This window comes from Fusarium pseudograminearum, chromosome 2, assembly GCF_000303195.2.
Source record: "Fusarium pseudograminearum CS3096 chromosome 2, whole genome shotgun sequence".
Lineage (NCBI taxonomy): Eukaryota > Fungi > Ascomycota > Sordariomycetes > Hypocreales > Nectriaceae > Fusarium > Fusarium pseudograminearum.
In genome coordinates this window covers 3868525-3888982 of record NC_031952.1, presented here as the reverse complement: position 1 = coordinate 3888982, position 20458 = coordinate 3868525, and the positions used below count along the sequence as shown (strand labels likewise).

General features: G+C 47.7%; 11 protein-coding genes across 11 annotated transcripts, besides 2 other annotated features; 7 read left to right on the top strand and 4 right to left on the bottom strand.

Annotated features, from left to right (window-relative positions):
- Positions 1–178: 178 nt before the first annotated feature.
- FPSE_06766 (uncharacterized protein) lies at positions 179–1396 on the top strand (the record flags this gene model as incomplete). Its single annotated transcript, XM_009259884.1, has 1 exon — positions 179–1396. One exon carries the CDS (start codon positions 179–181, stop codon positions 1394–1396), a length of 1218 nt encoding a protein of 405 aa, XP_009258159.1.
- Positions 1184–1210: a microsatellite.
- Positions 1397–2415: 1019 nt separating the features above from the next.
- FPSE_06765 (uncharacterized protein) lies at positions 2416–3443 on the top strand (the record flags this gene model as incomplete). The annotated part of the gene is made up of 5 exons (XM_009259883.1): positions 2416–2587; positions 2635–2725; positions 2778–2842; positions 2898–3158; positions 3211–3443. The coding sequence occupies 5 exons, from the start codon at positions 2416–2418 to the stop codon at positions 3441–3443; spliced, it is 822 nt and encodes a 273-aa protein (XP_009258158.1).
- A 1214-nt stretch (positions 3444–4657) lies between these two features.
- FPSE_06764 (uncharacterized protein) lies at positions 4658–6994 on the top strand (the record flags this gene model as incomplete). Its single annotated transcript, XM_009259882.1, has 5 exons — positions 4658–4993; positions 5040–5139; positions 5186–5593; positions 5641–5728; positions 5776–6994. The coding sequence occupies 5 exons, from the start codon at positions 4658–4660 to the stop codon at positions 6992–6994; spliced, it is 2151 nt and encodes a 716-aa protein (XP_009258157.1).
- Positions 6995–7311: 317 nt separating this feature from the next.
- On the bottom strand, positions 7312–7915 carry FPSE_06763 (uncharacterized protein; the record flags this gene model as incomplete). Its single annotated transcript, XM_009259881.1, has 3 exons — positions 7312–7539; positions 7593–7770; positions 7821–7915. The coding sequence occupies 3 exons, from the start codon at positions 7913–7915 to the stop codon at positions 7312–7314; spliced, it is 501 nt and encodes a 166-aa protein (XP_009258156.1).
- A 971-nt stretch (positions 7916–8886) lies between these two features.
- On the bottom strand, positions 8887–11008 carry FPSE_06762 (uncharacterized protein; the record flags this gene model as incomplete). The annotated part of the gene is made up of 2 exons (XM_009259880.1): positions 8887–10617; positions 10673–11008. 2 exons carry the CDS (start codon positions 11006–11008, stop codon positions 8887–8889), a joined length of 2067 nt encoding a protein of 688 aa, XP_009258155.1.
- Positions 11009–11833: 825 nt separating this feature from the next.
- Positions 11834–12344, top strand: FPSE_06761 (uncharacterized protein; the record flags this gene model as incomplete). The annotated part of the gene is made up of 2 exons (XM_009259879.1): positions 11834–11927; positions 11977–12344. 2 exons carry the CDS (start codon positions 11834–11836, stop codon positions 12342–12344), a joined length of 462 nt encoding a protein of 153 aa, XP_009258154.1.
- Positions 12345–12487: 143 nt separating this feature from the next.
- Positions 12488–13363, bottom strand: FPSE_06760 (uncharacterized protein; the record flags this gene model as incomplete). The annotated part of the gene is made up of 1 exon (XM_009259878.1): positions 12488–13363. The coding sequence occupies one exon, from the start codon at positions 13361–13363 to the stop codon at positions 12488–12490; it is 876 nt and encodes a 291-aa protein (XP_009258153.1).
- A 1040-nt stretch (positions 13364–14403) lies between these two features.
- Positions 14404–14885, top strand: FPSE_06759 (uncharacterized protein; the record flags this gene model as incomplete). The annotated part of the gene is made up of 2 exons (XM_009259877.1): positions 14404–14614; positions 14671–14885. The coding sequence occupies 2 exons, from the start codon at positions 14404–14406 to the stop codon at positions 14883–14885; spliced, it is 426 nt and encodes a 141-aa protein (XP_009258152.1).
- Positions 14886–15519: 634 nt separating this feature from the next.
- On the top strand, positions 15520–16119 carry FPSE_06758 (uncharacterized protein; the record flags this gene model as incomplete). The annotated part of the gene is made up of 1 exon (XM_009259876.1): positions 15520–16119. One exon carries the CDS (start codon positions 15520–15522, stop codon positions 16117–16119), a length of 600 nt encoding a protein of 199 aa, XP_009258151.1.
- A 110-nt stretch (positions 16120–16229) lies between these two features.
- On the bottom strand, positions 16230–17318 carry FPSE_06757 (uncharacterized protein; the record flags this gene model as incomplete). The annotated part of the gene is made up of 1 exon (XM_009259875.1): positions 16230–17318. One exon carries the CDS (start codon positions 17316–17318, stop codon positions 16230–16232), a length of 1089 nt encoding a protein of 362 aa, XP_009258150.1.
- Positions 17319–18411: 1093 nt separating this feature from the next.
- Positions 18412–18481: a repeat region.
- A 526-nt stretch (positions 18482–19007) lies between these two features.
- FPSE_06756 (uncharacterized protein) lies at positions 19008–20354 on the top strand (the record flags this gene model as incomplete). The annotated part of the gene is made up of 1 exon (XM_009259874.1): positions 19008–20354. The coding sequence occupies one exon, from the start codon at positions 19008–19010 to the stop codon at positions 20352–20354; it is 1347 nt and encodes a 448-aa protein (XP_009258149.1).
- Positions 20355–20458: the final 104 nt, after the last annotated feature.

Below are 20458 nucleotides of genomic sequence, written 5' to 3'. Positions count from 1 at the left end.
GCTTTACCACAATTTTTGTCCAAGGACTATCTTGTGTGTGAAAGAACCTTTGTAGACACCACTAACTCAACTGAGACCTTTGCTCATCAAGGTTCACACTCACAAGGTGTCCTCACAAAGTCAAGATTGTTAGCTTCTCACTTCACCACATTGCTTGACACTTACTCGAGAAATCATCATGGGAAGAACTGAACCGTCTGTTGGACGACCCCCGGCGGCGTTCCGCAAAGATGTACGATCCAAAAAGGCCAAGGCGACAATCAACAAAGCCATACCAACTCTTCTATCTGGAAATCCCCGCGCTCAACAGGGAATTGATGCGGCAGAATTGATCGCTTTTCAGGATGCTCAGGTTTCGAGTGCGAAGCCTGGTGAAAGCAACAGGGATATGGATCAGTCACCAAAGAAGGGCAAATCTGGGCGCCGTTCACCAACTTCTAAGTCTGATGGCCAACCAATCCCACCAGCCACAGATCTCAAAACACCAAGAATCTCAGTTCGACAAGTCGACACACTCACAGCTGCCAGAGACCTTCTCGAGATCGAAACCCCGTCAGGTACCAAAGTTGATCTCAAGAATGATCGCGCTCGTGTGGCTATTCTCAACATGGGTTCACCGCTATCCCCAGGTGGTGGATTCCTCAACGGTGCAAACAGTCAAGAAGAGTCACTCTGCATGCGCACTACACTATACCCTTCCCTCAAAGACGAGTGGTACCGTATCCCAGATCTAGCTTCCATCTTCACTCCCAACGTGTTAGTCTTTAGAGACGAAGAGGGCGAGGATCTGGACAAGAAGGACCGTTTTTACGTGGACTGTATCACTGCCGCTATGATTCGCACACCTGAGTATGAGCTAGACAACGAAGGAGTAGCAACTTACGCCAACAAAAAGGACCGCGAGTTGGCTCAGAGCAAAATGAGGGGGGTAATGCGCGTTGCCATGATGAAAAAGACAAAACGTCTGGTTCTTGGAGCTTGGGGTTGTGGAGCACACGGCAATCCAGTCGGTGAGATCGCACGGCTATGGAAAGCTGTCCTTCTGCCAAGACAGGACAAGTCAAAGAGCAATAAGGAGCGATGGGGTCAACTTGACGAAGTTGTCTTTGCAATCAAGGATCACAACATGGCCCAGGCGTTTGCTGAAGCCTTTGGTGAAGGTCTTGAAAGGGCGGACGATGGCGAAGAGGAAAAAGGAGAAGAAGAAGAAATTGATCTGGCTGATGTCAGGAGGCAGGAACTGCTGGGAAAGATTGCGGAACTGGAAAAGCGCATCGAGACCGTGGTCAATCCAAAGGTCAAGGAAGGGTTGCAGAGCATCCTTGAGGGTCTCGGGAAACAACTTCCCGCGGATGAGGGGGACTCAACACAGGATAGTGATAAGGAGGACGTTTGATCTGTTGGATATGTTTCCAGGTGATCGCCTCTACGGGGTAGCATGCATTAGTTAGGCTCATGTTGGTCCGTACCAAGTTAGTGTCTATGTTGGGTACTGTCAAACACGAGGCCAAACCTTCGGCAGTTAACTTTGCAGGCCCTTGTTCCGCCTCCCAGTCGCCATATCTCTACTGCGCAACCAATCAATAAGCCAGTCGTGTCGTGCACAGAAGTTCTTTGAGCAAACTAATATCGCTAGCCCCGCGGAAGCCATCTCCTAGCTTCCTCTCCCCTTCAACCTCGTGGCCTCTGTTGAGCCGCAGTGCGGAGGCCTTCCCGCAAGTCGGAGCCGCCTCCGCATTCATGCCCTTTTGACACTAGTTCCAAACTGCAATGCAACAGGCTTTGCGGAATAGAGATATCCATTATGCTATCAAGGAATTGATGTTGGTTGGGGATGTTCAAATTGAGCTTTGATCGACAGGACAGGGGCCGCTCGACCGAACGCAAGTGGCCGGAATCCAGGTTCCCAGGGTAGTGTCTGGGGAGCTAGTTCGCTGGGACCCTTGAATATGGCTAGCATACATTCACCGTCACTTGGAAACTCTTCAAGGATCTTTTCATACACTGACGACCAGTCGTTTTCGTTACCAAACTCCATTATTGCCATGGGTATATCCTCGTCCGCAGGCTGATTGCTGGGTCGTCCATGTTCCGTGCCTTCCGATGCCCACGTTGCCATGAAGAGATCTACATGTTGATCCATTATCCATCCCCAATCCATCTTATCTGGCATGGATAGAGATTCGAGACCACGATGTATCCCTGCATCTCCACCCCCAGATTCCACTTCTCCAGATTGCTATGCTAATCCGGGGTAAGGGGAAGCTTATTGTTGGGATGCATATATAAGTAGTCACTGGAACCATGCGATCCAGTTTTTCGTCTCTCATCACCTCATCTTGTCTTTCAATTGCCCTTATTATCTCACCATCTTGACAACGATATCCATCATCGCCATCCCATTGTCATCTCATCATGTCTCGCACTTCAAGTGGCAAGCTCGACACCGATCGCGCTGAGATGGAACATATCCAACCAGCCATGAGCATCCCTCTCTCCCCTGAAATGTTCGAACAGCTATACCTCCAACCCCAGAATAGAGTCAAGGGGGATCTCCGCAAGACGTTTGGCAATCCAACACCAGTTGGTAAGTATTAGTTGACGTTGAAGCAACTCTCGTGCTAACATAGATAGCGTTGGCCGGCTTTTTACTTTGTACCACTCCAGCATCCATGGCATTGCTGAACTGGCAAGGCGCAGGCGGGTTCGCTGCGGCGGCGGTCGTGTGAGTTCAATGACTTATTAAGTCACAATCAGTAACTAATGATAATTCACAGCGGTGTCTACTTTGGTATCGGTGGTCTTCTTCTTGTCTTGGGAGGCCTCGGTGAATGGATTCTTGGTAAGCGGCACTTCTGTTTACATCCCTTACAAGTACCTCGCTAACCCTTTGACAGGAAACACGTTCCCATCCACGATCTTCTTTACATTCGGTGGCTTCTGGCTGGCCTTTGGTACAACCGTCGTCCCTGGTTCTGGCGCGTACAGCACATATTCGACAACCGGCACTGCCGCAGATGGACTCAAGGAACCCTCTTTCTATGCGACCTTTGCCTTTTTCCTCGTTGCAATGACCATTCTGTGCGCTGTCTATTGTGTCGCCAGTATAAGAACTAACGTTGCTCTCTTTACTATCCTTGCTCTTCTTGTCCCATGCTGTAGGTTGCATATCTTTCTATCAGATATCGACGTGCTAACATTGATATGCAGTCAGCTGTCTTTCAGCTTCTTTCTTTGCTGTTGCACAGGGAAACACAAGTCGCGCACTACAGTACCAGCACGTCGGTGCGGGATTACTCCTCGCGGTTACATTTATCGGGTGGTATATGCTGACTTCGATCCTGCTCTTGTCGGTCGATTTCCCAATCATGCTGCCGCTTGGGGATTTGTCCACCATCATCCGTGGTCGCACTGAGACGAAGCCAATCAGCAAGGGTGTCTAGAGGGTACCGCGTGTATGCGCCGGACAGATTTGGGAGAAAAATTGAATGGTTCTGTAGTAATGGTGTCATGAAGTTACGAAAGCAGTTGCGTGGCAAGACGAATTCGGTGTGTAAGTGAGTTTATTCTCATTGATCTAGGAAAATACGTGGAAGGGTACTGTATCGGAACGTATAATACAAGGCGTTTCAATCAATTATGCTGTTCCAAACCTCTATATCTTGGCCTTGTCCAACAATCTTTGTACTTGTTCATAATTGACGCAATCACATAGAAACATCATTCAGCGTTCTACAAAAAGTACAGTGCTACCAATATTTATGCTGGCCAAGCTCCAATGCTTATCAGATGCCAACATCTTTCGCTTCTCAGTGATACAAGCCAACTGTCATTCTTACACAGGGTAGCCACGCCCGATACCGGCTACAGACAATGGAAATAGTGCAACATTAATCTTAATACAGTAGCACAAATGGATAATTATGCGACACAATAGCTACCCGGGAGCAGCGGATCCAAGACAAGAATGGACTAGAACGACTCTCTTGACGACTTCTGATTTGTTCGGATCCTCATTTAGTTTTGTTACACGTCACATTCTTGGTCGATCATGCTCATCCCAGACCCTGGAACATCTCATGCAGGCAAGAAGATCGATCACGAATGTGACCTGTATTCATCGAGCTCATCGGGTTACTCAATATCAATATAAACGTCAATGCATGCAAAGACAAACAAATAAAGTGAGTTGCCAGTTACTTCCTTTTTACTGCATGTCATTGTCTCGCTTCAGCCGATGCGAATCTTGCCGGAAGACTCCCAGCCGAGTCCTGGCAAAGCAAACATTCCTCCTGCTCAGGGTTGACTAGCTGCGGCTCTCTCCCTTTTCTCCTCCCGCCCTGACTCACTTTCAGCTTTCAGCTCCATGACGATCCTGTGTAACAGAGGCAAACGCACAACCAAGGCAACTGAGACATTCACAAGCCTCGCCCAACAGGAAAAACTTTGATGCATCTCGGTGTCTCCGCATTGTCTCGAAAGGACCCTTACACAGTCCTTTACCCAGCCTGGTCTAGTCCCATCGATCACTAAACAAATATCCTTGCGGCAGACTCCGTTTCCAATGGACCAGACCTCTTTAGCCCCGCCCTATACTGCACTCCATCCCCAACTCGTCCCTCTCTCCTCCCTTTGCTCTGCAAATCCCAAAGTCATGATGCCCGAAGAATCTCGGAAATCATCTATTGAGGGCATCGCCCAACCAGAGGCTCTGCTACGCTCTGCATGCACCGAGTGCCATCGTCGAAAGCAGAAATGCAATCGCCAATGGCCATGCAACAATTGCCAGAAGCGCAAGGTCGCTGATCAGTGTCGTTTCAGGGATGACTCCAAGGTCACCTCAGGTGAGGATGCCTGGGCTGCTTCCCTGGAAGTTAAGCGGAAGCGCGACATGCATGGCGATGAAGAGGAGAGCGACGACGATGATGTTGGTGACGTTTTAGAAGCGATTGGCTACAGTCGTCTTCATATGTTGACGAATCTTGATCAAGAAGTAAGTTGCCCTTTTTTGCTTTGGCTTGCATACTCACACAGCCAAGACAGGAAGTACTAAACCTTCTGATCAATACTATCTCGATCCAAAAGACAGCGCTCAGCTCCAGCGCGCACTAGATGTGTTGCCGCCAAGACACATCGTTGGTAAGATTATCGGTCCAATTATTTTTTCACCATCTCACATTCGCAGACACTCTAATCCAAGGCTTTCTCGATGTCGTCAACTTTTACTACTACATCGTCTACCCACCACACTTCAGCAAAGAGTACGCTCGCTGGTGGGATGATTACAGCAAAGGCCGACCATGTGGTGTTCAATGGACATGTTTGCTTCTCATGGTCTGTGCATGCTCAGTCCAGCATGTCGATAGCCAGACGGGTAGCAGAATCGAGAGCGAGCTTGACGCATCTGTCAAAGATTTGACCCAGAAATATCACGATGCTGCTAGAGAGCTCCACAGCGCTATCCCTGTGGGATATGGCCATGTCTACACGGTCCAGTACCTACTGCATTCGTGTTATTGGTTCAAAGCCGAGGCACGGTTTGCAGAGTGCTGGCAGGTTCTTGGCGCTGTAGTCCGAGAGGCACAGATGATCAGTGAGTATCTTATCATGTTAGTCAATGCACACTACTAACATTCTTAGATCTTCACAAGAAACCCGTAGACCAGTTACCAGGCTTCGAGCTCGAAATGAAGAGACGACTATGGTGCATTGTGGATTCCTGGGACTGGTGAGCAAACATCTCAAACTTACAAAGACTTCTACTCACATCTCAAGGCTGGTTTCTTCACTTCTAGCACGACCAATGCTCATCGACCGCACCGAATGCGACGTTGGTCTGCCTAGCCTTGCACTGGAAGACTATCCCGCTTCACCCATGTTGCATCTCAAGCTACAGTCTGAACTTGTCAGCCTGATCTTCAAACGCTTCGGTGGACCCAAGCTTCTTTCTGATCCTGCCGACATCAGGGATTACCAAACAATTCTTGAGGATTTCATGAAGACGTTCCCACCCGAGTATGCACTTGATCATCCCAACACGCCGACCAACGAGGATCTACCATGGATCGCTCTTCACCGTCACTACATGCACACCTGCACTCTCTCTATTGCCCTCGGCCCTTTTAGAGCATTCATGGCCAAGTCTATGAAGCAATCAACGGCGTCTGCTGTCGATCTCGAGTTTCGACTGACAGGTATCGACTATGCCCTTCGTCTGATAGAAGCAGTCCATCGGTTCTTTGAGTACGTGTGGACCAGAGACACCACCTTCCATTTCGTCCCGTTTTGCATCTTTGACACGGCTGCTCTTCTGTGCTCGGTCATCATCCACGCGGAAGACGGCCATGTGCCGCGTCGCCAAGAAGTAGCCGGCGCTATCGCCAGAGCATACAGTACTCTGAAGAAGCTACGAACTGCCACCAACACAGCCAAAGCTCCCTACGATGTTTTGCGAAGGTTGATTAAGAAGTTGCCGTCGTCATCTGGGATGCAGGCGGCTGAAGCTCACAAGAGGCGACGGTTCGATACTCCACCTGGCGGCCAAGGTTCGATGCCTGTCGTAGTACCTATGCCAGAACCAATTATGGATGCAGACCTCATTGCGCTGGCACCGATGCCTATCCCACTCCCTGAGCTACCTCTGGTCCAGGCCCAGTACGAGCCCTGCATCGACCCTATCCCAGTGGCTCCTGAGAGAATTCAGACGGGAGGACAGTCATACGTGTCGTATCCTCTTCACGACGGGACAGATCTGGGATTTCAACAATACACTTACACAGACCCGTCACAAATTCAAGAGATTGCCACCATGCCATCTTGGCCTGTGGATATCAACAACAGATCCCATATGCAGAATCTCGCAGTTGGATCTCCTGAAATTGACATGGGTTTCCAGCAGCTCTCTGATGCTGAACTGGGAGATCTTGCAATGTTGTGGAATTGGGAGAGTCTGGATCTTGGCTATACCTCGAATCCTATCTATCAGCAAATGTGATTGATCAGTATTTGGAGACATGAGCGGATAGAATAGATTGGCATATTTTAAAGGATGGGGTTCTGGTTTAAGAGACACAGCAATTTGGTTGTGTTGGAGAGACAGTCACTCTCTTGATGGTGTTTATCTAGTTCATGCAATGTCGTTACTCAGAGCTTTGTGGTCAGCGGGTTATTTATGAGTTGCACTTTTATACATTTCTTTTTGGTCAATCTACAGACGCGTTTTACCGTGCTTCATCATTCATCGATTCCAAGTTGAGAGACAATTAAATATTATTCATAACTTCAAAACAACCCTCGAGATCTGGTGACGGCCTATCTGATCTTGACCGTAATTTTGCCAGACTTGACATCGTAGATATACCCAGTAATAGGAACATCCAACACCAAAGGACTCTTCTTCAAGAACTTTACATCGTCACGAACACTCTGCTCAAGATCACCAAAGGGCATAAACGCCATGTGATCCACGTCTTGGTCAAGGTCTTTTCTAACCTTGGCCTTGAGGTCGAGATCAGAAAAGGTGAGCATGCCACAGTCTGTCTGTATTTTGTTAGACCAATTTTTCACTACTGTGTGCGATGAGTTATACGAACGTGGTGAACAATGACGACCTCTCTTGTGCCGAGTAGTTGTTGCGAGATGATGATTGAACGAAGTGCATCGGCTGCTCGGCCGCCTGCGTTGCGAATAACGTGTGCTGAGCCTAGCTCAATTCCGAGTATTTGGACTGGATCAAGGCGAGCATCCATACATGCCACTATGGCTACTTTTCTGCATTTTGAGTCAGTAGCAATTCTTTGCCTTTGTTGGTAGATACGTACCGAGATGGTGGGAGGGCAAGATCACCCTTGTCAAAGTCTGTCGCGTACTGCTCATTCGCAGCCTCATACTCTGGCGTGATTGAACAAGAATACATCTTTACTTGTGCTGAAGAATTGTGTCAATGATTATTTTCTACTAATGACTTGGGAGTATGTAATGCTCTTATACCACCGCCATCTCACATCGAGACCACCCCTGCACTCGCCATGTGCGGGGGTTATGTCGCAATCTGATACGTAGAGATGACAATGGTGAAACGCCAATGCAATAAATGAAACTTAACTCACACTTCTTGGCGCTCAGGGCCGTTGGAGCTTGCTGTATTTGTTTAGGCTTTGTCGTATTTTCTTGATGTCTGGAAAAGATTGACCCGTTTACGAAGGTATATCAACGAGTAAGAGCCTGGTATCGTAACAAGTCAGAAAAACTCGAGAAAGGCACCCATTGTGAAACGACTGAATGGATATTTCTGGATGTGGCTGATTTCAGCATGAGTCCAACACCAGTGGGTGCCTTTCAGAGCTCTTTAAAGAAGCGACAAAGCATAAAGAATTATCCACCAACTCGAGATGCTATAATCGTGCCGCACAGTATCAATGTATTAGGATAATCCTGCTAAATATTCCAGCATTATCTTTACCAGCGGTCCAGCAGCAACAAATAGTTCTGGCAGTCAAGCATGCATCCACTCTTCCAGAGACATCGAAAATACTAGACAAACGGCTATGAAACTATGGCTATCATCATGCCATCAATCGGAAACCAGACTCGGCTCGGGCCGCACAGGACCGTAAGCCGTTGAACCCCGACCAGACGAGCAAGGAAACCGGACAATCTAAACCCCAGTAACAGCCCGACAATCTGGGAGCCTCGGCGTCCGAGAAGACTTAACGACGCTTTCTACTTATTTTAAAGTCAGTCAAAGGTAATCATAGACATGCTTTCACCGGTAGGAAGAAGCTTGTAATATGTGCGTCGTCTTCAACTATCTGGTAGGTACTGGGAACCCAAAAGCCATTTACTATCTAAGTACAAGAGTCCTATTAGAGTGAGGCGCGACTATGCCTACCTACCCTTGATTCCTTGTATCTGATCTTCCAACCCAATTCCAAGTAGGGGCCGACCCTCTGAGGTTGCACTCGTATACCCATACTTGAATCGATGTTCTCCAATCATTTTCGTAACTTCGAGAGCCTCCTTCTGTCCACAAGTGGGCGGAAGAGTCACATATTTAGAATCACGCACCACAGATGATGCATATCCTAGAATTTCTGGTCCGGCAGCCAAGTGAGCAAAGATAACCCCAGTGATCCCGCTCGCAAGGAGAACAGCGCAACAAGCAGTGAACAAGGCCATCCACGACCAGTGCACGACGTATATCTCTTTCAGGGTGCTGACATCGACTGGAACAGTAACGTTTGGCTCGAACTTAGCCGTTATGTCGCTGCTTCCTTGCGACGTATACTGGTTCAGCTGGCCGAGGAGAACATATGTGGTCAAGAGCTGCGACAGGCGGCGACCAAACTGCTTCCCTGTGACATTACTAAGCAGCTTCCCCTCTTCTACCTCGTCACCCGTAGTGAAGCTTGTGAGTTCGGGGTTGTTGAGATAACGAATCGTGGTATCAGCGTAGCTTTGTCCCTTTACTCCTTCAGGTAGGCCTCGTGTCACCCAGCTCCAAACATCAGGGAACGAAAGCAGGGTGACACCCTCCGGGGCGTGGGGTTGGCGCGAGAAGCGTTGTTGAGTGACAGTGCAGTTTTGCGGTGATGAAGTGTCGGTTCGTGAACAAACCACGCGAGATTCCACATAACGCTGGACTACATCACAGACTGCCTCGACGCGCATGGGCGGAACAAATTGCTTGGGAGATGTTCGGAACGAAGCTTCAAAGACAAGTCGTGCAGGCGTCACGGCCAAGTCAGTTTCGTTGACCAACAGTTTGGGAGTCTGGCAATCTCGTTCCTGGCCACGTGAAGGACAGAGAGTATTGGCGTTCCAGTACTCATCAACAAAACGATCAACAGCAACACTCCACACTGACTGCAGAGTAGTTCCATTCATCCCGTGGAATGTGCCGTTGCGTAGTCGGATAGAGCCATTGTTGTTACCATCAAAGTAGTCCCATTCGTACTCCTTTTGTTTCATGACGGAGATGTTGTAATTGAATTGTTTGCAGTCGAGGTCGATGTAGCTTGATTCAAGGGAGAATGTGACGTTGCCTTGGGTGACATTTGTGACAGGCAAGCCCACCAGCGAAGAGTAGGAATCTGGCGCTGAGTTCCATGAGATATTCTTCCAACTGCCGTTGTTATCGCTGTCCACTTCTAACTTGGGAATCTTGACGTTCCCCCACAAGTCCATCGCATTACTTTTAGCGGAAGGGGGAGCGAGTAACAAAGAACTGTACATAGTCTGTACAAACGCCTGAGTCGACCTGTACTGATCAATCTCGCCCCGAGAAACAAGTGTCGAGCTACTGAAGACCGACGGCGCATCTGTTGTATAATAGAGGAGGTTCGAGGGCGCATATACAGGCTCGAGTCGTGTTCGAAGCATTCGAAGAGCAGCCTGTGATCCAAGTGGCGAGAGGGACCAAAGCATGAGCAAAGCGATGCCTAGGATATTGAATCGGCCCAAGCTAATCTGTGTAACGAGCGTCGATCCGACGGTGCGACTGCCGATTAATTGTTCGAGAAGGTTGAGAGTCGCGCCTTTTTCGAGTTTCCAGCGAGCGGCTTGGAAGACCATTCTACTTGCGACGGATGCGAATAAAATCGGAAAGACAGAGGCGATCTGATAGTTATGTGTCAGTATATCAGTAATGTCTGTGGATGACGGGGGTAGCTACCACAGTGATGGCATTATCCCATTTCTTTAGCACCTCCTCTTCAACGGTCGTTTTGTCCAAGCACATGACGGCTAGGGCGAGTCCCAAGATGCCAGCAGGAAGGAGGGTTAAGCTGATGTCTGCGAATAATGTCCCTGGCATAACATGGCGTTTCCAAGTACCATCTGTGTTGTGCGGGTCGTCGTTTGCCATTGTCGGTTCGTGGCCCAGGGACCTGGTCTCAATGCTGTGTGTGCCCTTGGGCCCATTCGCGTCATCCTGCACCCTGAAAGTTGAAGAAGAAGAATTGTCTCCTGGATAAGAAGGGCGAAACTGTCGGTCATACGGTTGGGCCATATTGAATGATGTCCCGATCTACGAGGTCATAGCAATGCGACTGTAGAAGATTATGAAGGTTAGAACTGTAACGAGCGGTCATCCTGTAATTAAGTACCAAGTTTCAGAAGTGACACAAGAGACCAACACGGGCTTACCAACATGATGAGAATAGCTTGGCATGTTGGCCCCACGCGCCGTGACAACATATCGTTTAGCATGTCCAATCGGACGGTTTTTCGTCTTGTAGCCGCCGTGTTGGTTGTAAGAATCCTTCAATATGGTGATAATTATGGTAAAGAATATGCTGTTAGTCCAGGGTGGGCTAGCTGGGCGCTTATGTTGGAGCAGGGGTATCGTACGTAAACCAATAAATTACAGCCAAAAAAGAGGGTAGTCCTTGATTGGCAAGCGCCAGAGACAATGAGGAAAACAAGCTCTTGATCGATTCTACATCGTCCAGAATGAAAGTAGATCTTTATTGATGATGACGAAAAGTAATGAGAATTATAACGATCATGCCGGATGGATCGTACTTGAAGGGATCATGCCATCAGAAAAAGAGTCTATACTCTATCAGAACAGCTCTGACTTAAATTTGAACAGCGTTTAGCCGCGAGAAATATGCCATGAAATCTTGATTTATAACTATATAGTGCTGACTGTCATATCCTTATCTTCTCTTGGGAAACTTGCATCAGCAGGTCATCATGTCAGCATTTAGGGTGGAGGGTGAGACTTTGCCCGAGCTAGCTTCGAGTATAAGTTCTAGCCATCTCCCCTCGTAAATATTTGTTAATTGTCCCTACTGCTTACTCTTTATTCGAAGGAGAAATACTGGTAAAAATGGCCGATCCAACACCCATCCCTATCATCCTTTGCGGAAAGACAGAGTTTGTTGGCGAGAAAGTAATCGAGGCTCTGAAACCTGAGATTGAAGGTAAGAACCATTACCGATAAATTTTTACAAAGTCACTAACAATACTCAGTTGTCCACTTCATACTTCCTGGAGAGTCAGGAAAGGTCATCATCCCTGAACTGCTGCGCGGCAATCCTCCGCCCTCTCACCCCGACCTCAGCACAATTGGATCAGGAAATTACACGCGAATCCCCGAAGCCGTGGTTTTAGGTGGAGCGTTCGAGTATGAAGACATCGAAACCTTACGTGACGCTGTAAAGGCTGTGGATGGGTCGCTCGGCGTATCATGGATTCGCCAGGATACTAATCTGCCGGCACCTCCAGTCACATCGCCTGAGTATCCGAAGCTCATGACAAAAAGAACAAAGGAGGCGATAATTGAGCTAAAGAGGAATGGGAAGTTGGATAGAAAGACTGATAGAGTCGAGTGGTATTAGGACATACGTGGGCAGGTTGTTTCTACCTATACAGGCATGGTCTCAAGAGAGATTCTTGCTGTGTGATCGCATTTGAACCAAGAACTACAAGCAAATTTAACATACATCTACTTATTACTCAGACAGATAGTGCATAAAAACCATTACTTCTCCAACTTATCCTCCTTCGTTTCGTCTTTGCCTCCCTTGCCACCAATCTGACACTTGGAACCCAAGCTCTTCATGCTGCTTATACTCTGATTCCTCTTATTAACCATCCCCGTCTTCCAACTCGAAACCGTTGAATTGTAGCCCTTCCCAGCGCGATCGAATCCATCGTTGATACTTTTGTCAAAAGCGCTCATCTTGGCCATGGTGCTCTCCTCAAACACATCGACGCGTTGCTTCCAGCCCTTATCCATCTGGATTATCTTCTCCGACATGGCCGTGCTGGAGTTGTTGCTAAAGGTCGTCCATGCTTTCTTCTTCTTGTCGATTGCTTCGTTGAATTTGCCGACATGGCGCTTGTAGCAGAATGGTTTGGTCTTGGCTTGTGATTGCGATGTTTCGGTGGATTCAGTCGAGGTGCTGTGCCTTCGCTGGTCCGCATCGTGCTGGTTTTGGGTGTAGAGAGCTTCTTTCTCAGTATCATGCATGCCGAGACTGGGGTCGAATATTTGTTTCTCATCATGTCCATCGTAGAGCTTCAAGTTGTGGACCGCCTTCTCTATCCCACCATCATAGACCACCTTTTCCGTATTCTGTGTGTAGACTTCTTTCTCATCCTTCTCATCATGTTCGTTATAAACCTGTTTCTCATCAGAGAAGTCGGTCTTCGCTACAACTTCCTTCTCCTCTGATACATCTGGCAGGCGGTGAACCTCCTTGTTTGTGTCTTCGCTACGGTGGTCAATAGCAGCTGGAGCCGAAGGTGTTATCGGCGTTGGAGGCGTCAAGATGATCTGAACAGGGTTGCTCGCCGAGGCAGAGGCTACCTCGACTACACCCCCGTTGTCGTTCTCGGTTGAGTTGGGAGACATTTTATGTTGATAACGCGTTTGATCAAGTTTAAATTAGTTACAGCTAAATTTCACCAAAGACCCGCTACGTCATTTCTGCCCCAAGCTAAAGGGGCGGCGCGTAAGCAAGAAGGATCAGTATCCTTGTCAGTTACTTGGGTAGTAAAGATTAGATAAGACAATCGCTATTCCAAGACGATAGAAATGCTTCTTTTATCGGTTATGGATGATCTGAGCAAATAAAGAGACAGAAGCTTCTTAACAATAAGAACCATTATTTCATTACAGAAAAAGTTAGATAAGAGTACATATGTTAGCTTTTTCCACCAGACTGAAAGTAACAATGAGGGGAAATTCAAGATATTCTTGTTCAGATTAAGCGCCATGCGATGCTATGGAATCATTTGACACTTCCAAATTTTGACCAAGAAAAATAGAGTGATGAACATAGTGCCTTTGTCTCTTTCTTATACAGACAGTCAGATAGATCTGTATGTCTATCAACAGCTCGCCACTAGTTCTTATCACTGGCAAACAACACCCATGTCTGCATAGTCTGTTGAATCTAGACCAAGCACACGAATGGAGCCCGAAAGACCAACCAGAATTCGTCACCCAGGGCCAGTCGGAGTTTCTCAGTAATCACGCTAAACAAGACAGGAACCCGGAGCTTTGTCTGCGAACTTTTTAGCATCCCAATATCCAAAAGTGGAATCTAGCGCAGCGTTATGCTCGGGCTTCATTTCTCGTATAGAAGCGGTCAGATTTGATGGAAGCCATCATTTGTTGTCGATACTCGACAGGGTCTAATATGGGCCGTGTAAGCGGGCTATGGAGCAGCTCAATCACTCAGCAAGCTACCACAAGGTCCTCCGTATACGGCAGGTCAGTTCAATTTGGCCAAGTAGGCAAAGCGTAGTATGATTGCATCTGAAGGTATTCGCAGTATTGCCTCTGCCCTATAAATGGATATCTCCTCCTCTGTCCCTTTCCAACTATTCCAACCTAAATCTTCTCACACTTATCATTCTCAATTACCTTTCAAAAGGCCTACCAACACCATGAAAATCACCTCATTCCTCACTATCATCGCGGCTCACTATGCCAGCGCAGAGATGGTCTATCTGGTCAACTCTGTCAAAGGAAACGAGATCTCCAGCGGCATGGCATACTACGCCGATGGACACTCTGCCGCAAACCTGGCGCAGCCAGATACCTACACCGACGTTACGCACGGGTACAACGTCCACTGGGAAGGAAACGATGTAAAGGGTAAGCTCCATGCCGTAGCGCGCCTTTTTGATATACACAAGGCTAACAAGAGCAAGGCACCTTCAGCAGTGGGGTCACTTTCACCTCCAAGATCGTTGCCGACGCTGCCAGCAAAACCTACAACAGTTGGGTCGGATCCGGAAACAATGGATACAAGGACTTTACTTGCTGGAAGACGTCCAACCCCGGGAGCAGTCCCTCCTTTTCCTTGCTGTATCGCGTGGACGGTTGGGACGTCTACAGCATCTACTTTTGCCGAAACAACAACTGATGTATCATAATGGATGCGGAGTAGGGAATAGTTATGGATGCAAAAGTCTGATAGGTAGCTTCATAAACTTCCACCTAGTATCAAGTTTTCTTCCCAAAGTCCGCTAATAAAATTATGCTTAACCAACCTCTGCCTGCCCGTAGGCGAACATGTTCACCGTCTAACCCTTTTCGTTGCCAATCGTTTCCGGAAATGATACGATTGAGAAAGTGGCGAGTGCAGCGTGGAGATTGCCAAGTGAAACATTGACACATGAGTAAATAACATGGCGTCTGTATTGAAACATGATTCTGCAGTTGAACGGCCGCGTTAGTTGAGACTGACTTGTCTCAATCTTATGGTTCATACAATATGGAATTTGTTTCACATTGCTTGGCATGCAACAATCTACAAATACGAGGTGCTACATCGTATCGTGCGAGAAGGGGTTGGTGTGGCTGAAATGTATGCGGGGGAGGAATGCTGTTTGTTATTGGGATATGCATCATCAAGAAGGGTCTGGGTCTTCATCAAAGGGCAAAAGAGCTAACATATAAGATCCATCCCCCCTGCTAAACTCATGCGACCATCAAAATCTATTCATCCACATTCACTTTCACTCCCAAGTCAGATCACATTCATTCTCTCCATCAAAATGTTGTCCAACACTGGTTCTCTCGTTTTCGGCTTGATGCTCGGCGTTGCCCAGCTCAGCAACGCCCAGCTCAGCAACGCCGCTCCCTCTGACTCTATGGTCGCTTTGACTTCTCCTATCTACCCAACCGCCACCGACGTGGTCCCTCCACCAGCCGTCTCAACCGCAACTGGTGCTCCCTCCGTTTCATCTGCCACTGGAACTGAGCCTGCTCCTCCCGTCTCTACCGACGATTGCCTCGCCAAGTGCAACAAGGCCCGCGATGACTGTGGCACTGCGCCTAATGCTAACCAGGCTACCTGTGCTGCTGAGTTTGCCACCTGCGTCGGCTACTACCCCTACGACACTGAAGGAAACTTTGTCCCTCCTACAGCTTGCTCTTCCGCTACCACTCTGGCTTCGACCATGAAGCCTACCGAGCCCGCCAAGTCTACCGAACCCACAAAGCCCACTGAGACCATGATGCCTACTGGTGAAGAGACCAAGATGCCCGAACCTACTGAGACTCATGTCATTGTTAGCGGAGCTGGTCACGTCTCTGGTGGACAGGCTCTTGGCCTCCTTGGTGCTGTCGGTGTTGCTGCTCTCGCTTTCCTCTAAGCACACACGATTGTCGTTCTTCTGAGACGGTGGTTACAATTCTGATTCTTTCAATTTATATTCAGACTAGATCAATAAAGGTCAAACATTTTTGCACTGAAAGTCGTTGCTCAGAAGTCTTCAGCAGTCAAGCCAACATTCTTAACCTTGGCCAAGCGAAGCAACTCCTGACCGATTGCCAAGTCCATCACACCTGTTCCAACACTCTTGTAAATGACAAAGCCATCTTCAAGCCACTTGTTGAGATCATCTGGGTTTTCCTTGTTCTTCGTCTGAAACAGCTGGCCAATCTCGAGCATTTTGTCTGTAGGTATCTCAGCTTTGACCAATTCTCCGGCTTCTTGTAGACATCCGTCACGGCTGTCGACAGCTACAGAACCGCGATATCCAACGTCAGCGAAAGGGCCTGACTGGTCGATGACTGTCTTTAGTAATTCAGGATCAATCTCTTGCATGTCGAGACGGTATGAGCCGATGGCCGCAAGGTAACGGGTCTTGGTTCGAGCTTTCTCGGATGTGAGGTACGATGCAGGGAAGACAGGTTGAGTGCTGGGGGTTGTGAAGAACAAGACATCCGCATCGACGACAAGAGCCTCGAGATCATTTTTGCTGTCAAACACCTGCAGGCTAATGTGTGAAGGCCACGATGACTGCTTGTTCCCCTTGAGTGACTCGACTAATTGCTGAGCTCTCTCGGCAGAACGGTTGACAATGGTGATCGACTTGATGTCCTTCTCTTTGAGCAATAGTGCCAACCGAATATGCCACATTGCTTGTGCTCCCGCGCCAAATACGACAATGTTTTCCGTCTTGCGTCTAAATCGGTAGGGAAGCATTGATCCTAGAGCCGTTCGGAACGCAGTCAGAGCGGCTGCATTGAGAGTACCTATGGCATGACCCCTCGCATCGCATAGCGTCAAAACACTCTTGAGACCAGCTTCTGAGGGTTTTAGCTTTTCGCTGGGAGTGATGCCGACAATCTTGACGCCGAGTAGTTGATCCGTGGTTCCGGGCATGAATAAACTGACTTGTCCATCACGGTCGACAACAGCGCGATGAGGCTGGTATTGTTGCTCGTTGTTGCACGAGTATTGGGTGAGAGCCTTTTCTAGGGCATTGGCCAAGTCGATTACATCTGACGGTGATAGGGTGTCAAGAATCTGATTGACATTGCGGTCTGATAGAACTGTGAAGGGCATTTTGGAGATTTTAGCTCGTCTTTCTGTTGGAATTCACGGTGAGATTGTCGCAGATCAAGTGTGATGAGAGAAGTTGCTGTCTTATCACCACTACCGGTATCGGCCATCGTCGGCTTTGTTCTAGAGACAAGCGGGGAAGTAAGCGCGGGGCTATCAATAGCAAAAGAGGAAGCCGACCGCGAATCAATTCCCCATGTATTTACTCCTCAGATAGCTGATAAATCAAGGGCTTATTTTATGTCTTACTGCCGATGCAAGCTTGGGGTAGGGTTAAAATTGCAGTGAGGGTACTCCGGGTAACATCCCCAATTGATAGAAGCTTGGGGAGGGGTTAAAATTGCAGTGAAGGGTTTGGACTCGTGTAAGTAAGAAAAGGATTTAGATGCCTTTACACAGCAAGTATCAAAGAGTGATGCTATTCACATGCAGCTATCATGGGAGACCAGGACCTTGCCTTTCCATCGCTTCCATCAATATTAAAATAGGAAATGACTATTTTTCATAGCAATTCAACTACAGCCCGAGTCCCTCTGTTCATAAACCCGGTTTCTCAATTCATCCAAGTACCCTCTCAACGCTCTGGCAGCATTACCCTCCAGCAAAACCCCATTCTCGAGCGATCTGCCCTGATGGATCATGTTCCTCTGTGTCGGCCAAAAGTAGGAGGTCCCCAAATAGGCCAGGTTTCCGTCTGCGATTATAGCGTTGTAATGTGGCCTCGGTTCCCAACAGCTCACATCCTCAACTGATATGCGCTTCCCATAGCGTCGCATTGCCTGCGTGAGGATTTTGGATGAGACATCGTCAATCTCACGGACCTGAACCGTTACTGCCACGCTGTTTGCTGCGCGTCGGACAAGAAGCTTGGTGATCTTGGGGTCAACGAGTGCTGACACGCTAACTAGCAGATCGTGACGCGCACCACGAAGTAATGTGTGTTGAGCACGACTAATATAGGTCAGGCTGGCGATGGGATCGTTGATTGATACACCGAGACTAGCTAATGTCGCTGCAAGCTTCGCTCGGTGTTCTAAATATACTAAAAGTAAAAAGAAATAATATCTTAAATAGCTCTAAGATTTATAAGTAAGGGTATAATAAATTTTAATAGAAAATAGATAAATTATATTAATTTATATCTTAGGTTTTAATGTAATTAATAAGGAAAAGTCACTTAAAATCAACAGCCGGCAGTACCTAGCTGTCTTACACTTTTGTACATATCTTCATATCTTACACTTTTGTACCTAACTAAGCTTGCTTAGTTGCCCCCTCCCGGCTAGCTAACGAGTAATCAGCCTGGACGGAACACTACCTCAATTCGGGTCATACGTGCCGTGCTGTACTGACATCGTGCATAATAAAGGCCTTAAAATGTGATCGCTGATTGACGCTAATTGTGTTTTAATTGGCTAGCGATTGAACAATCTTAGTGAGGACTGTGTTTGCGATACCCAGTGACTCAATTACGCGGTCTGTAACGATGCGCATGTTAGTCCCAGGCCATGCAGTCGGGTCAGATCAAGCCGATGACCAGTATTACGCAGAATTAGTGAGTCACTTGCCTTGGTCAATTACCACAACTCATCGAGAAAAGTGCAGATACTTATTCAGGCAGAAATTATATAACAACGAGGCCAAATAACACCAAGATGTCAGATCAATTTAATTCATTATCATATCGTCAATATGGAGCCTCCCTACACCCAAAGAACCGGCGTCCCTCTCCAGACACGCCCGGTACTTAGCCCATTCGATCCATCAGCCCTACAGAGCCTTAATTCTATCTTACCCCCTAAGAAAAATGGCTTGACTATTCATATTCAGGATCACTACGCACCAAAACGCTATCGCCCTGGCTCTATAGTTATGGGCACTGCTATCATCAAGCCCAAGAAGCAAACTCCTTTCACCAGCATCTCAATAAAGTTTGTTTGCGACTCCAGTGTTGAGCGCCCCAACGCCACTCTATTGTTTGAGACATGGCATCGATTACTTGATCTGGAAATGCCGATTGAGCAGGCGACATTACCCGCCAATAAAGTTCTTCAGCCAAATGAGACTTACACCGTTCCCTTTTACTTTGTCCTTCCCACTACCCTCGGTACAGAGGCTTGCTCACATAACGTCATATGGCAAGAAACACGCGAAATGCACACGCATCTTCCACCCAGTGTCACCGGCTGGGAAAGTGATGCGATGATCCCAAGGGGTGTGCGCGTTGACTACGGCGTTATTGCCCAGGTCTGGGACTCGGCCAACCCTGAGTATGCTAAGATGGAGGCCAAAGAGACCGTTCAGTTCTTGCCAGGTCATATCCAACACTCGCATCTGAAGATCCCTACAGAAAATAGAAATTTTAAGTTCGGGTCGTCTAAACATCTCAAATCCGGTGTCTTTGGTCGCTCTTGGGGTGAAATCACATTATACGCCGACCAACCCACTGCAATCGTTCTCGACTCCAGTGGAAAGAGTTTTCATTCTACAACGGTGGTAACGTCTCTCAGATTGAAGTTGTGCAATCATAAGACTAGCCTGCCGCAAATATGCAGTGTATCTGCAAAGATCGAGTCAGATACATGGTCACAGGATGAGCCCATGCAACAGCTGCCTCACATCGTCAACGCGAGAGACTGTTACAATAGCTCCGAGACTCTGCTGAAGACGACGGAAATTGGATTGAGCTGGGAGAAAAGTTCACCAAAGCAGACAGACAATGTTGTCACTGAGACTCCCAAGACATTCAGCAGCCATATCAAGATACCCATTCCGAATTTTGCGAGCGATAAGAAAATGTTTTTGCCTACTTTTTATTCTTGCCTGATCGCCAGGACATACCAACTACATCTAACTATTAATGTTGCATCAGCAACTCTAAAGCTAGTACTGCCAGTGCAGCTGACAGCGGAGGAGCAGAAAGGAGATGTGCAACCTGACGCTGAGGATATTGGGCTCCCGGAGAGCAGTGTGAGGTATTCCAGTTCATTGCCGTCATACATCGAGTCGGAGAGGAGGCATTCACAGCCTGAGCAGTAATCCATTAGAATGAGCAATAAAATTAAACTTTATCGTTAAAATATTTCTAAAAATGTTATGTTATGCCTGGAAGTAGTAAAATAAGTCCAATCATTCTCAACAAT